The 14364-nt window shown below is 36.3% G+C and overlaps 1 protein-coding gene across 1 annotated transcript in view; it reads left to right on the plus strand.

Moving 5' to 3' along the window:
* COL19A1 (collagen type XIX alpha 1 chain) overlaps window positions 1-14364 on the plus strand; it is a 178564-nt gene that overhangs the window by 110360 nt on the left and 53840 nt on the right. Inside the window, exon 16 of the mRNA XM_065730891.1 lies at window positions 715-768. Within this exon, the coding sequence (XP_065586963.1) occupies window positions 715-768 (54 nt within the window). The remainder of the gene's footprint in view (window positions 1-714; window positions 769-14364) is intronic.

The raw sequence follows: 14364 nt of genomic DNA on the forward strand, positions 1-14364 counted from the left end.
ATTAATCAGATACAAAATTAAAACTCTCATTCCTCAGAAACAGCCTGTGATTTTGTAACTGCAGTCACTCTTGCATGCCCTTGCATTGAGTTCAGAAGGAAGGTTCAGATGGTGAGAGTATATTCAAAATACCCAAAACTCCTGAATCTGTTCTACACAGAAGTAGTTCTGAATGGTTTGAAAAGCCCAGCCCAGGCACATGGAGGAAACTGCATGGAGCTGATTCTTACAATAACTTGCAATAAAGAAAGCATAAGGTTGCCTGCTATATTTAGTTGCTTTTCCCTCCCCTCCTTTCCCTTCCCCCACCCCACTTCCAGTGCTTGTATTCAAATTTGAGTTATAAAGCTATCATTGACTTAATATAAATGCTTTGCTTTCTTATGGCATCCTAACTCCACCAGATAAATAGATCTTCATGCAAAACAGTAGCTAAATGTGCTTATGACTCTGCTTAAGTATTGCTGATTTACCTCTTTGTTTTTAAATGATTCTATATGGAGGAACATAATTAATAAATACTGTTACATTCCTTTTCCTCACACCTGAATAGAACCATCCCCTGAAAGAAGTTATTACAAATAACCAGTTTTTAATATTAGAAATAAATGCTTTGTCTTGACATCTGGCTTTTTGCCTTAGTCTCACTAGTATAGAATAATAGAGAATGAAATAACAGTGGATGTTATATTTGTTTAATGTTTGCATTTTCAGGGTTTGCCAGGGCTGGAGGGTCCCCAGGGTCCACCTGGCAAAGAAGGTCAAAGGGTGAGTAAACTTGGCGAACAACAGTTGTGTGTGCTCACTGACCTTGATGTGTGACTTCTTTCTAAGCACTAATTAAAAATTGAAAGGTAGCAGCTGAGTATGAAGCATGCTGACAACTAACTGAGCTTTGACATTTGAGGTTTCTCTTCAGCTGAAGGAGATTTAACAATTTAAACCATCTAAAATGTTTTAATGACTGACAGTACCGAGGTGGATATTGTCATTTGTGCAACATGTTTTCACTGTAATTTCAAGTGAAGGAATATTAGCATTTCTCAGGGGTTTTGGTTTTATTGCAGGAATAGACCATATCTTACTACTTCTATGGTATATGCATTTAGGGGCATTATCTGCAACATTAGAAATGAGAACTAATGACCCAAGCTTTGTTGTAGATGCTGTTGTACCAGTGACCACGCCTGGCATATCTAGACCAAAAAAAAGATGCAATGAGTTAAAAAAGCAACAATGAATATTATGCCTGAGACATTGAGTAACTATTTGGTTATTGAGAATTTTATTATAATGAAGTAATTGACTGATTTATGTGTGTTATGCTTTTCTTTCTCGTACTTATTGACTTGGGTATTTCAGTGAAACAGATAATGAATATTTATGATACTACTATCTCAAGAAATTTTTTGGTCTTGAGAGTTTATAAATGTACTCTTCTCCTAAAAGACATTTGTGAAGATATTTAATTTTGCTATCATAATATTTAGTATTTCAGTTAACTTATCTAAAGTGGAAGGCTTTAATATCATTCATCATTGACCTTAGTCAAACACCATGTATTATTAAAAGCTAGTTTAGTAACTCTAGTAAAAGTAATAATAATATAAGACCAGTTCTCGAAGAGAGAGTTTTGAAACCTACAGACCATTACTCAAATTTTAACATTGCTGTATTCTTTAGGTTATAAAAATAGCACTGACTTTCTCTTAAGTTAAACATGAAAATTTGAAAGCTGAAGTTATTTACACTTCCAAATACACTTCCAAGTGAGTCCTCTCAGAAAAAATCAACAGAGTAAGGTAGTATAAAAAATTATGTGGCAAATACAAACATGGAATTATGGATTTATTACTAAGGTTAATATAATTTCTGCAAATCTTACTGTAACCAGTTATATATTCAGGATACTGGGAAGTTACAGATACTCAGTTTTACCTTTAGTGTGTTTTATGTGGAGTATTGAATCTTCAGACATGCACAGATTATGGCTTTTCATTTAGGAGCACTTACAAATATAATTTTTTTTGAGGCATTCCTCTTTGAATTACATATTTTTTGAGACCAAGATTCAGAGTATATATGTTTTATTATCTACAGTTCTGTATAAATGAATTTCAATGTCTTTTTTTTTTTCAGTGGAAACTAAGGGGTTGGTAAATTTACAATGGGAATTTCCTGTCTACGCATAAAATTGAACTGCCATCTCACTCCAATATGTGTAAAAACAGTAGTGATGATTGTTTTATAATCTAAGCCACACGCACAGTTGCCTTGAGCCAACAATAGGAACTGTAGACTTCAGCATCTCAGCATGTCTTTATCCTTCTGCCAGTGAGATACTCACAATACTCATTCTGCTGATCACCCCCACCCACCCATTAATAACATAGTTTGCAGTTTTCATTTAACTCCCATGTGCATTTGCATTTCCAATACATTTAATTACACAATAACATACTGTTGTATCAAGAACTCTGCTGTTTAATGACAAACAGGACTGTACATCATATCTAATGGCTATTAAATATTCCTTTTTATTTAATTATAGATGTCATGTTCCTCTGTTCTACTTCCAGCAGATCCTCCAAATCTTTCACATTATATGAAGTACTGGTTTTGTCATGGGCACTCTTCTGAACATTAAAGCAAAAAATGGAGCACTTATTTGATGATTTTTCTTCAATATACTGTTCATATGGAAAGATGCTATTGTGCCCATTTTGAGAGCTAGAACTAAAACATTAGGGAGAAATAATGCACCTCAAAGCATTTAAAAATAAACATATTTGAGTGCCAAACTTTGAGAACTTGAGCTTTTTACACTTTCCATTTTCATTCTATGTTTTCATACTCAGTTTTAATTTCCAATTCCACAGTATTTTTAAATGCACAGATGTTTTGAAAATTAAGCTACTATTAATAGCAATTAATTATTTTTAAATCATTAATTGTGTGCATTAGAGATCATTGGCCACTTAAAAGATCTGAGGGATTGAAGAAAATTAATATTGTTAACAAGTATATGTCAGAAACTCAAAGAAACATGTAAAAGATCCATGACAAGAACCATGACATAAAGTCAGCGACTTAGGCTTGTAAATGATAGTACATAAATAGCTCAGCAATAGAATTTAATGATAGAAGTGTGCAAAATATTTTCTCTCCAAGTTGGTCTCTCTGGATGCTTTCCAGACATCCTGAAGGATGAAGGAATTTGCAGAAGTTGATGTACGCTAATGTAATATGTTTACAGAAATGAAGCATAAGGAGATCATTTAGAATGAGGGAGTTGAGACCCTGACAGCTCTTTGTTGCTTAAGAAAAATCTCCAAACCTACTGAAAATTTGAAGTACAGTCATGAAGAACTAGTGCAATAATAAGTAAAGATTGGATTTGTATGCATGTTATTTCTTTGCTTTGGTAGAAAAATGTGTTTATATATAATATATATGTATACACACACACACACACACACATATATATTTCTCAGTAAAAGAACTCATTAGCAGTCTTATATTTTTAAAATGTATTAGTTATGTTTATGAGAGTTTATTTGTTACTTCCCATTCTTTTTCCATGTGCTGGGACTTTCTTCTCACATCTCCTTTGTTACAGTTGTTCATTCAGCCTTTACTTTTCCTTTTGATTACCCGAACCAGTAACATCATGTCCTTAATGTTTCACTTCCTTACAAAGATATGCCAGAACTTTCTTAAATGTTCCACTCCCACTGTTATATAAAGCAGCTCGTATGGACCTTGCTCCTTGCTTCTCTGTGAGCTGAATTATATGATATAGTACGCATGTATTTAAAGTATACCTCATGCCTTTCCATCCAATAAGGTAAGAAATAAAACCAGGGGATAACATAAAGTGACAGTAAATGTAGTGGAAAGAAGCTGCAAAAATTGAAGGAGCGGTGCAAAACCTATTTATGATGAGGGAAACACATATTCTGATCTGCTACTTTTTTTTTTTTATGTTTTTGTTATTTTTCTTGCTCAACCATTCATAGATATAAAGCACTTTCTTTGGTACACTAGGTAAGTAATCATGTCCAAAATAGATCCATCTCATCTCTAAGATACTGTCCATCTTGACTTGAATTGCTGTCTTCAACGAACTTTCAGATTCAAGAAAAACATCAATTTAAAGTGTGGAGTTTTTGTTACTAGTAATTCAAATATTTGTATTTCTTTCTAAATATTGTTGTAGAAACCAAACTGCAAAGTAAAAAGGGAAGATGTTAAGCATTACTGATTTTGAAGGTGTTAGGTCATTAATGTTTGCAACAAAATGTAGGACATAGTTCCGTTTCTATTTGAGGTGTGTAGTTTAAGCCTAGCTAATGAACCTTTCTAGGAGATACTCTGTTTTGATGACAGAGTAGACATCAACTGATAGAAAAAGAAATTGATTTCCTACTTTTTTTTTTAGAACTGAGATTATTTTATTTTTAATATCTTATTCTGAAAATCCATTCTCATTTATTGCATTTCACAAATTTATGTTTCTCCTCCTCTTTAATACTCAAGGTGTACTATCAGATCTGATCAGTTGAAAAAATGTTTTTTCCTCAAAAATTGCTGTGTCTGTGTTGTGCTATTCCTAGATTTTTCATACTTTCTGGAATTTGTGACAAAAAATACTTGTACATTTTTCTTGCCTGTATTGAGTTGCTTTTACTTAGTAATTTTCATCTTATAAATTATTTTGATAGCCTAAATTATTAGACCCATAATTAGAAGTTTCTTTTTAAAAGCTGTGTTCCATAATTTAAATTATTGGTGATTATGAAACAGAAGAATGGGATAATGTAGAAGATCCTGACATGCTCTGAGTTGAGCAGTACGTTCCAGTTCACTGTTTCCTTTAAATTTCCGTTTTCCAAATGAACACTCAACTCAAACCTTTGCTTTCTTGCAAAAAGTGCCGGGTCCTGCACTTTGGCCACAATAACCCCATGCAATGCTATAGGCTTGGGGCAGAATGGCTTGAAGAATGTAGAGAGGAAAAGGACCTGGGGGTGTTGGTTGATGCTCGGCTTAACATGAGCCGGCAGTGTGCCCAGGTGGCCAAGAAGGCCAACAGCATCCTGGCCTGTATTAGAAATAGTGTAGCCAGCAGGAGCAGGGAGGTGATCATCCCCCTGTACTCAGCTCTGGTACGGCCGCACCTCGAGTACTGTGTTCAGTTTTGGGCCCCTCACTACAAGAAGGACATTGAGGCCCTGGAGCGTGTTCAGAGAAGGGCAACAAAACTGGTGAGGGGTCTGGAGCACAAGTCTTATGAGGAGCGGCTGAGGGAGCTGGGATTGTTTAGTCTGGAGAAGAGGAGGCTCAGAGGAGACCTTATTGCACTCCACCACTTCCTGAAGGGGGGTTGTGGTGAGGAGGGGGTGGGCCTCTTCTCCCTGATAAATAATGACAGGACGAGAGGGAATGGCCACAAGTTGCGCCGGGGAAGATTTAGATTAGATTTGAGGAAACATTTTTTCTCTGAAAGAGTGGTCAGGCACTGGAATGGCCTCCCTAGGGAGGTGGTTGAGGCACCGTCCCTAGCGCTGTTCAAGAAGCGTTTAGATGAGGTGCTAAGGGATTTGATTTAGGAGGATGGTTGGACTAGATGATCTTGTAGGTCCTTTCCAACCTTATGAATCTATGAAAAAGACCAGTGGCTGGTTCTCATAGCCTCTTCTCTCTTGTAACTGGTGATAGGATGAGAGAGAATGGCTTTAAGTTGCACCAGGGGAAATTCAGACTGGATGTCAGGAAATAATTCTCTGGGGGAGTGGTCAGGTGCAGGAATGGGCTGCCCAGGGAAGTGGTAGAGTCACCAACCCTGGACGTATTCAAGGAATGTTTAGACATTATGTTGAGGAACATGGTTTAGTGAGAACTATTGGTGATAGGTGGACGGTTGGACTGGATGATCTTGTAGGTCACTTTTGACAGTGGTTTGTATTAGTTAGGACGCCTTGCTAAGAGGCTTCATTTGTAGCTCTGGTCACTGGGAGAGATACAGTTTCCTCTTCCTCCTTCCTGGGTGATAGAAATAATTTCTCAGTTTCCCTGTTGTTGCTTTCAAGAACTAGTAGTATATTCCTGTTACAGCAACTTGATAGCATTGCACCATTGCTCATATTACATGAGGAGCTTCAGAAAGCAATCAGATGATGCTCAGAAAAGTCCCTCACCAAGAAAAAAATAGGAAGTATGAATGCTAACCTAGCATTGCATGGGATTTTGATCATGGAGTACAAATACTCTATACTTCAGCTTCCTGCATTGAGCAGGACTTCATTGTTTCTCTCAGTAATCCTGCACTTCAGCTAGGTGTTTCTTTCACAGAAGTACTGTTTCCTTCTGAAAGTCATAAACAGCAGACTTTACAAGTCTCCTTGATTGTTCCAGTGTTTCCTGAAATTTCAAAAATGTATTTTTTTCTTTACACTTGAGCATGTAGCTTGAGCTTTTAGAAAATAGTCTTTGACGTTACTTAATTTTAAGAGACATTTAAAGATGCTTTCTATGTAATCAAGTCACTGTTCTATTTATTTTGAGAAAACTAAGATTCTTCAACTCCCCTTGCAAGGAATTTTATTTAGTCTTCAAATAATTTTGACATGTTGCTGTATTTTCTTTGAAGTTTCAACATTTGTAAATATGGATTGTGGAGTCGTATATAGTCTGTCTTCCATGTTAAAGGTAATTAAATGTATATTTGCAAAATATAATGACCGATATTATAAATTAATATTAAACTTCAGTTAGACATCTTGGTAGCACTAATTTTTCCTGAACTTGGAGCATTTTTTCTTTCCTGAAAGTGATTTTTTTTTAATATATATATAATACAATAGTGAATTCCAAAAATTCTCTTAACGTGGAACATAGATGCATCTTTGTCAGACAGCTATACTGTAAAATCCAGAAATTGTTACTTTTCATTCTCATAGGAGCTAGGCCTAAAGTATAACTAACAGACACAGTTCACAAAGCAGTTCTGTGCTCTACTTCTTTGAGATCTTGACATCTTCCCGAGCTTTTAGGATCTGGGAACTTCTGGCAAATGGCTATCAAACTTTCCTTGTCCAACATACACATTCTTAAGTAAAATAGCCAGAGAGCACATGACCCAGGTAGTGCTGGAGTAGCTGTCACTTTGCTGTCAGTTTCTTCGACCAAGGCAGCTTCAGAAGGAAGATGCAGCTCACTGACCCTCAGGCTGGAGAGGATGGCTGGGGCCTCTCGCTGAAGGTGGGACATGATTCAGAAGGTTTGCAGTTGCCAAAAAACTGTCCCACCAAGTGAAAGATCTGTGGGACAGGGTCAAGAGGCTGCATAGCATCAGTCTTTACCAGTAAAACCAGCCTTGAGGAATACCATCCCCTGAAAGCAAAGGGGTTGTCTGGTGCAAGGAAGACTTCCGCAGTCTGATGATAGCACTTAAGCAAACTGAATATAAATAGTCTGACAGGTTCCACATACTTGTGCTGAGAGCTGGCTGACTTGATTATCTTTGAATGATTGTGTCAAATGGACGAGGTTCCTGAAGACTGAGTAGAAAAATATTGATTGTATCTTCACAAAGCATGAGAAAGATCCAGAGATCTACAGGCATGATGTGATGGAGAAAATCCTCCTGGAAAACATCTTCAAACATGAAGGACAATTAGATCACTGGGAGTAGTCTATGTGGATTTGAGAAGGTGAAACTATGATAAACTTTCTTATTGCCTTCTTCAATTAGGTGACTAGTTTGTAGGATGGCAGAACAGTGAAATTTTTGATGCCCTCTTCCATATCTTCATTATATAAGAGGTGATGAAGTACAGGTCAGATAATGGGAGCAGTAATTATTATGTAAAACCAGCTGAATAACTGGGCCCTGCAGCTTGTGATCAGTGGCGTGAAGTCCAGAGGCGAGTCAATAATGGTGTACCACAGAGCTCAATACTGGAGCTAGTGTCTTCATTACAGGCCTGGACAGTGGTTTAGAGCATAGCTTAGCAAGCTGACAGAGAACTGGATAGAAATAAATAATCTGAAGTTCAATAATTCTTTCATCTGGAGAGTAAAAACCCCTGGCATTAGTACACTCTGATACCAGACAGTCTGGAAAGCAGCTGTGCTAAAAAGGATCTTGGGAACCTGCTGGACAAGCAGACCATGGACCATAAACTCACCTACATGACAAAAAATCCATTACTAGCACATTATGGGAGAGATCATTTTCCTCTACTCAATACTGGATAAGCCATAACAAGAAAGATAAAGTTACTGCAGTGCACCTAGCAAAGGGCTGCAAAGAGGGTTAAAAGGACTGGAGCATCTCTCACATAAGGAAAGGCAATGAATGGTGAGACTTCAACCCAGAGAAAAGAAGGTTCTAGAGAAGCTTATCAATAAATATAAATATTCAAATGTGTGTAAATAGCTGATGGGAGGCAGACTCTTTTCAGCAGTACCTACACACAGGACAAGAGGCAGTGGGTGCAGATTAAAAAACAGGAAATTCTATCTCAACATAAATAAAACACTTTCTACAGTGATGGTTGACAAACACTGAAATATATTCCCTGGAGAAGTTGTGGAGCCTCCATCCTTGGAGAAGCTCTAAACTGTACCTCACTCTGAGCATAGCTGACCAACATCTTCATTTTTATGGATTAACAAGAATTCTGGAAATGCTTGATGTGTACTTAAACAGATCAGTTCTCTACCATGGTGGCTGCCTTGGTTCCAGTGATGAATTCAGTACAAGCATTTACAAATCTTTTTTACAACCATATTATTGACTTCATTCCTTAGGAAATTGCAGGTGTCTTGAAGTAAATGTTTTTGAAACAACTTCCCTTATTTCCAATTTGTTCATTTATAATATGAAATACTTTAGGGAGGAGGTTGTTCAGCATTAACTCAGTGATAAGTGAAATGCACCGTAAAACCAAGAATCCTCTGAGCTATAATATCTCCTTTGTCAACAGTGATCTCACTAAAATGATGTGTTTGGAGGGACCTTGTGAAATTGCAATATTTCCCTATTAAATAATCAATTTACTGTCTGAGATTACAAGTTTCTCTAATCAAATATGAATAAAATTATTATGGCACAGGGGAACATCTTCCTCAATAAATAATTGGGTGGAGAATTATTAGATTTTCTTAACTTAATTATTTAAAATGACATACAAATAGAAAAACGAATTTAAATTCAGATTGCATTTATCTGATTTATATAACTTAAACTTTTCTTTGACATAATTTGTTTTCTAGTTCAGTGAGTAAATGTTGTACTCAACCAATTGTAAAACAAGCTTTACAGAGCAATGATAATTACTGCATAGTAGGTTAGGCTCCTGGCACAGCACAAACAATATTTTTCACAGCTATAGCTGTGGAGTTTTGAAATCTCTTTTACTCTTGTCAGGCCTTCCTGACTTTGATGTAAGCTGTTTTTAGGTATGTAGTGCTTTGGTCTGATTTTCTTTAAGTTGGAATCATGTGCAGTCCTTTACTCAGTTATTTAAGAGTCTAAAATGGTTAATGTGAAAGGGGGAGGCAATTTTCAGCTGGGGTCTTTTTGAATTAAAAGCAAATAACCACTAAGGTACGGTACAGAAAAAAATGGAAAGAAAAATGTTGCAGTTTAGAAAATGAAGATACGTTTATCAATTGGAAAAAAGTATACATGTAGTTTTAATGGAAAATCAGAAATTATTTCAGTTTTAAGATCTCAGATAGAACTTTTAAACATCTTTCTGAATACTTCATCAGTTTTTTTAATAGTCCTTAGCAAAAGGTGCAGCAACTTGAGAGAATGGGAAACTATTTCTTATAATTAAAAATCAAGGTATTCATTTAAAAAAATTCAAAATGCAATTGAAAAATACCTCTACAAGTGATTTTGTATTGAAAATGCATTTCTGTGGTACACTTGAACAATTGTAACTGATTCCATGCAGAGATTTGTTAGAAGAATTGCAGAATTTAGGTTGTAGCATTTTACTTCTTGGCATTGGTGTGCTTGTTTAAGTACTGTTTTGGTGGTTGTTAAACACATTGAAGAGTACTAGCTAATTTCTTTTAGCATGTTATAAATATAAAAGAAATTAGACTTTATTGGAAATCATGCCTAAAATTAGAAAGCCAAGGTTGAGTGAAGAAATGCTCCTGCATTAGCAAGTCACCAGTCCCTGGTGACTTCCTTTCAAAAACAGAGGATTAGGACCTTGTGTGCTCTGTGCTTTTGTAAGCTATGTTTCTGTGAAGGACTTAGTAGGATGTAAGTTTTAGGCTTTCACTTTTTTTTTCCTTTCTTACTTCCTGTGAGTTTATTTTTTTTATTATTTTTTTTTTTTTTTATTTTGTTTACATTTAATATTTAATCTGTTGTATTCAAGCTATCATCATATAACCTCAAGGCCAAGGTTAACAGGAGTGAAAAAATTGTATATTTAGGTCCTAATATTATATTGCTACAGTAACCAATGCTTCACTGTCTACGGGATGGATTTCCAATTCAGGAGACAGAATACCGAAACTACAAGGTTTCTAAGGATTAAATATATAGAGATAGATATAGATATATAGATATATATATGCAATTGTATCACTATCACAATCGTAGAACTATTAACAGCATAGTGAAGAGTTTATAAAATCATAGAATATCCCAAACTGGAAGGAACCAATAAGGATCCTTAAGTCCATCTTTTGGACAGTTTGATTGTTTAATGTCAATGACATCTTTTAATACTGCCAAAAGTTTGCTTAAATGAACAGTAGAAAATAATGACTGTTTTGGGACTGCATATTTAATGTAGATTTCTAATTATCTCACTGAGACCTGTTAATAGCTTGTTGACAGCTCAGAGAGGCCTCTTGTCCACAGCTGTTTGTTAGATGCAAACATTGTGTTATGACACAGTTGTAAAATGCAAACAGGGTTCAGTGTGTGATTGCTTGGATTTTTTGTGATTAGTTCTCTACCTTTTCCAGCACTTTTTGAACTGGCTTTCTTATTGATAACACCGTGTGACATCTGCCTTCATGCCACAGTGTGGCAGCTTGGCATGACCATGGGAAACAATACCTGAGAGGGCTGCCGCAGCTCCTCCTATTCTTCCCCTGGATCAGAGTGGGTTTATGGTGGACTCAGCAAGCAACCAGGAGCATTGGGCAATGACAATGAAGGGGCAAAATAGGAGTTTATAAGGGTTCAGTGTATCAGCATAGAGGGCTAAAGTGAAGGAAAGCTTCATTCAATTACTGCAGACACTGAGGATTGTTAGGCTTCTTGGAGGCAGTTTGGGGTGCATGGAGAAACAATCCAACACCTACTCAGAGCTTGCCTTTATGACTACATTTAGGTGCCTGAGGGGCTGTTGAGGTGTCCATGCAATGGACACTATCAGTGTCTGTGCTTTCCATCTGCTTTGGGTGTATCTGTCCCACTTTTAGTCTGTTTTTAAGGTTTATGCAAGAGGATCTCAGTTTATCCTGGCAAATGAGTTACATAAGCCTCATTAATCTTGTCTAATAACTATCGTAGTAAGGGCTTTAAAGCCTAGCTTCCTAATTTCTCTAGAACTAGTTTCTGTTTTGAAACATGATGATGTGTTTCAGTGACTGCTAATTAGCTGTTTTCCTTTAAAATTCACACAGGCTTTATTAAGAACTTTTGCCTTCATACTCAAGTGTGTGTTCCTTAAATTATTAATTATATTTTGTAAGTCTTGTCAGTATTCCTACATAACTCTGCTTGATTTTATCCCAAAATAATCTGCAGTTTATTTTAGGCACCAGGATTAGTGGTCTTGCTCTTCTATACTTAGAGATATATGAATAGATGGATGTAATATGATACAGCAGCAAGCTGCGATATATAGATTTCTTCCATTGTGTATTGGAGTTGCAGCCGTGCCCAGAAGCTGCAGTCAAAGTACAGGCGTGCACAAGGATGCACCGAGCCTCACTTCTGAAGAGCTTTCAATCTAATGTGAGGCAAAACTTGTCAAGTCATTTTGATTAACAGAAAGGGTGAAGGAAGAAAGGAATGAAGAGTTCAGATGGCTGTGTTCTTCAGCTAGGCACCCAGCTGGGGTTTGCTGGAGCATATAATTTCTCTATTTATTCTGTTTTTAATATTTCATTCTTTTCGTCCCTGATCAAGCAGTTGTTGTTTGAATGATTTATGTCTGTATCATAGCTGAAGTTTGTCCTAAAGAGAAGAGGAAAGTAGCCTACTGTCCAAACTAGTTCAGAACAGGCATTACAGGAGTGAAGAGAAAGGGCAAAAATATCAGTAACATTTAGATATTTTCTCATCACACTGAATGCCAGCAGCAGCAACAACAAAATAAATATACGTAGCACAAAAGAAATAGTCAGGAAGTGTTTTGCTTTTATTTCCCTTATGTGTTTTTTTAAATAGTTTTAGACAACTATTGACACTGCTTATCTCTTTTATTTTTCTGAGTTAGTGCGGATGATAGTGCATTTTTTAATTCAAAGAAATTAGGTGGTGCCTGGAATGGTTACTTATTTATTTTAGTTGTTAGCAAACCTGAATGTTTGCTTGGTAAACTCTACAAAAGTAATGAAATTAACTTTTACTTTACTGTTCATGTGTTACTTTCTGCACAGACATTACTTTTTTCACCTAGTTAGTGCTCTTTTTTTTAGTGGATTTTAATCTCATCCATTTGCAAAGAAGCAAGGGAGCAGTTTGTTGAGCTGCATATGTCAGCTCTGCCCCACACAGCAGCACAGCAAGAAGTATGGCTTTCACCCACTTCTGAAAGGGACGTTGGAGCTGAAGCTCTGCCTGCTCTATGAACCCAAGAGGGCACCAAGGTATTTGCAGCTCTTTCTTGCCAGAAGGGAGACTTAGAATGAAAATGTAAATATTTAATCACAGACTGGGTCATGGTCTGCTCAAGGCAAGACCATAATTGGCTTATCAACAGAAATTCTTCCAACTTTTTAAATCACATTATTCTAAACAAAAACATAAACTATTTATCTCTACTTTTACTACAGTATTTTTTTTTCCCATACTGATGCTGGGAAGTCATGGAGAAGCAGGACTGCAAAGAAGTAGGTGAAGCTCTTTGTGCATCCCTAAAACTTGTTTCTCTAGGAAAAGCTTGTGTTTCACTTCAGATATACCTTTTTTTATTGTCTGTAATGGTTCTTAAGATGTAAGGAATTATCTCACATCCATGGTGTTATGGTGTTATTTGCATTCAACAGAACAGCTCAATCTGAAATGCTCATGCTAATAAAAGCATGTTAATGATTATGAAGAAGTAAAAAAAAGTTCTACCTTCAACACTGGCTATGAAAGTAGAAGGAAAATGAAGAATGCATGATGTAATTAAAAAGCCCATAAATCTAGAAGCTTATAACTTGAATTCTTATAAATTTTCATCCTCTCAAGGAAAATGACAGTATTTTCTCTTTGTATTTAATTTTCAGTATTTTCATTTACTTTAGCTCCTCTAAAAATACAAATGTATAATTATTTTACATGTTTTATGTGCATGTGGCACATAATTTAATGACCAATAATATAATGATTGGATAAAACATAGGACAAGTGTTTATTCTGCGTTCCAGCAGGTAAGTGTTCTGGTAATCAATAGATGACAGTGAGAAATAACTCTGTGTTTATTTTATTTTTTATAATGGATTTTTTTTTTTCAGAAAGCTTTTCAAGTCTTGACTTGGCAATATGTCATAAATCACATTTTAGCTCATCTTGTAAATAAAGGCAAAATTGCCTTCCGAGCATATTTGGTGTTTTCCTGTGTAATTAACACCTCGTTCACAGTTGTGCCTGCCAGTCAAAGCCCTGCCTTCTTCCCAGAGACACTTCCTTGATACTTTGTTTAGACTGATGTGATTTTATGCGTCTCCTCAGGATGCTTTAAATAAGTCTAAACAGGAAAAGGAAGGTGCTTCAAGAAGTCGGCAGTATAGATTGTAATAACTCACAGGAACTATTTCAGCAGTATGAAGCAGTTCCTATTTATTACTCACGTCATTATCTCAATCTGGTTTTCATACTTCCCCAGGAAAGTTTACTGTTTTTCAAGAAAGCTGGGAAAGATTAATTTCCATCTGTCTTTCTGAAGTAGAGATCAGTCCAAAAGTCACACATCTCAACTGTGGGACATGTAATCTAGATGGGATTTTGGCACGTGGGGTAAAGTCACAAAGAAGCACACTGCAATGCTGGTGGCACTGATAGCTAACAGTCCCTTTTTTTGGGCTGCATATGCACACCTTTCCCAGCACTGTGGTCTCTCGTGCCCTGCTGACTACGTGGTTGCTCTAGAACTGACCTAAGTT

Source organism: Cyrtonyx montezumae, unplaced genomic scaffold (genome assembly GCF_038088225.1).
Source record: "Cyrtonyx montezumae isolate F1298 unplaced genomic scaffold, pur_monq_1.0 scaffold_13, whole genome shotgun sequence".
Lineage (NCBI taxonomy): Eukaryota > Metazoa > Chordata > Aves > Galliformes > Odontophoridae > Cyrtonyx > Cyrtonyx montezumae.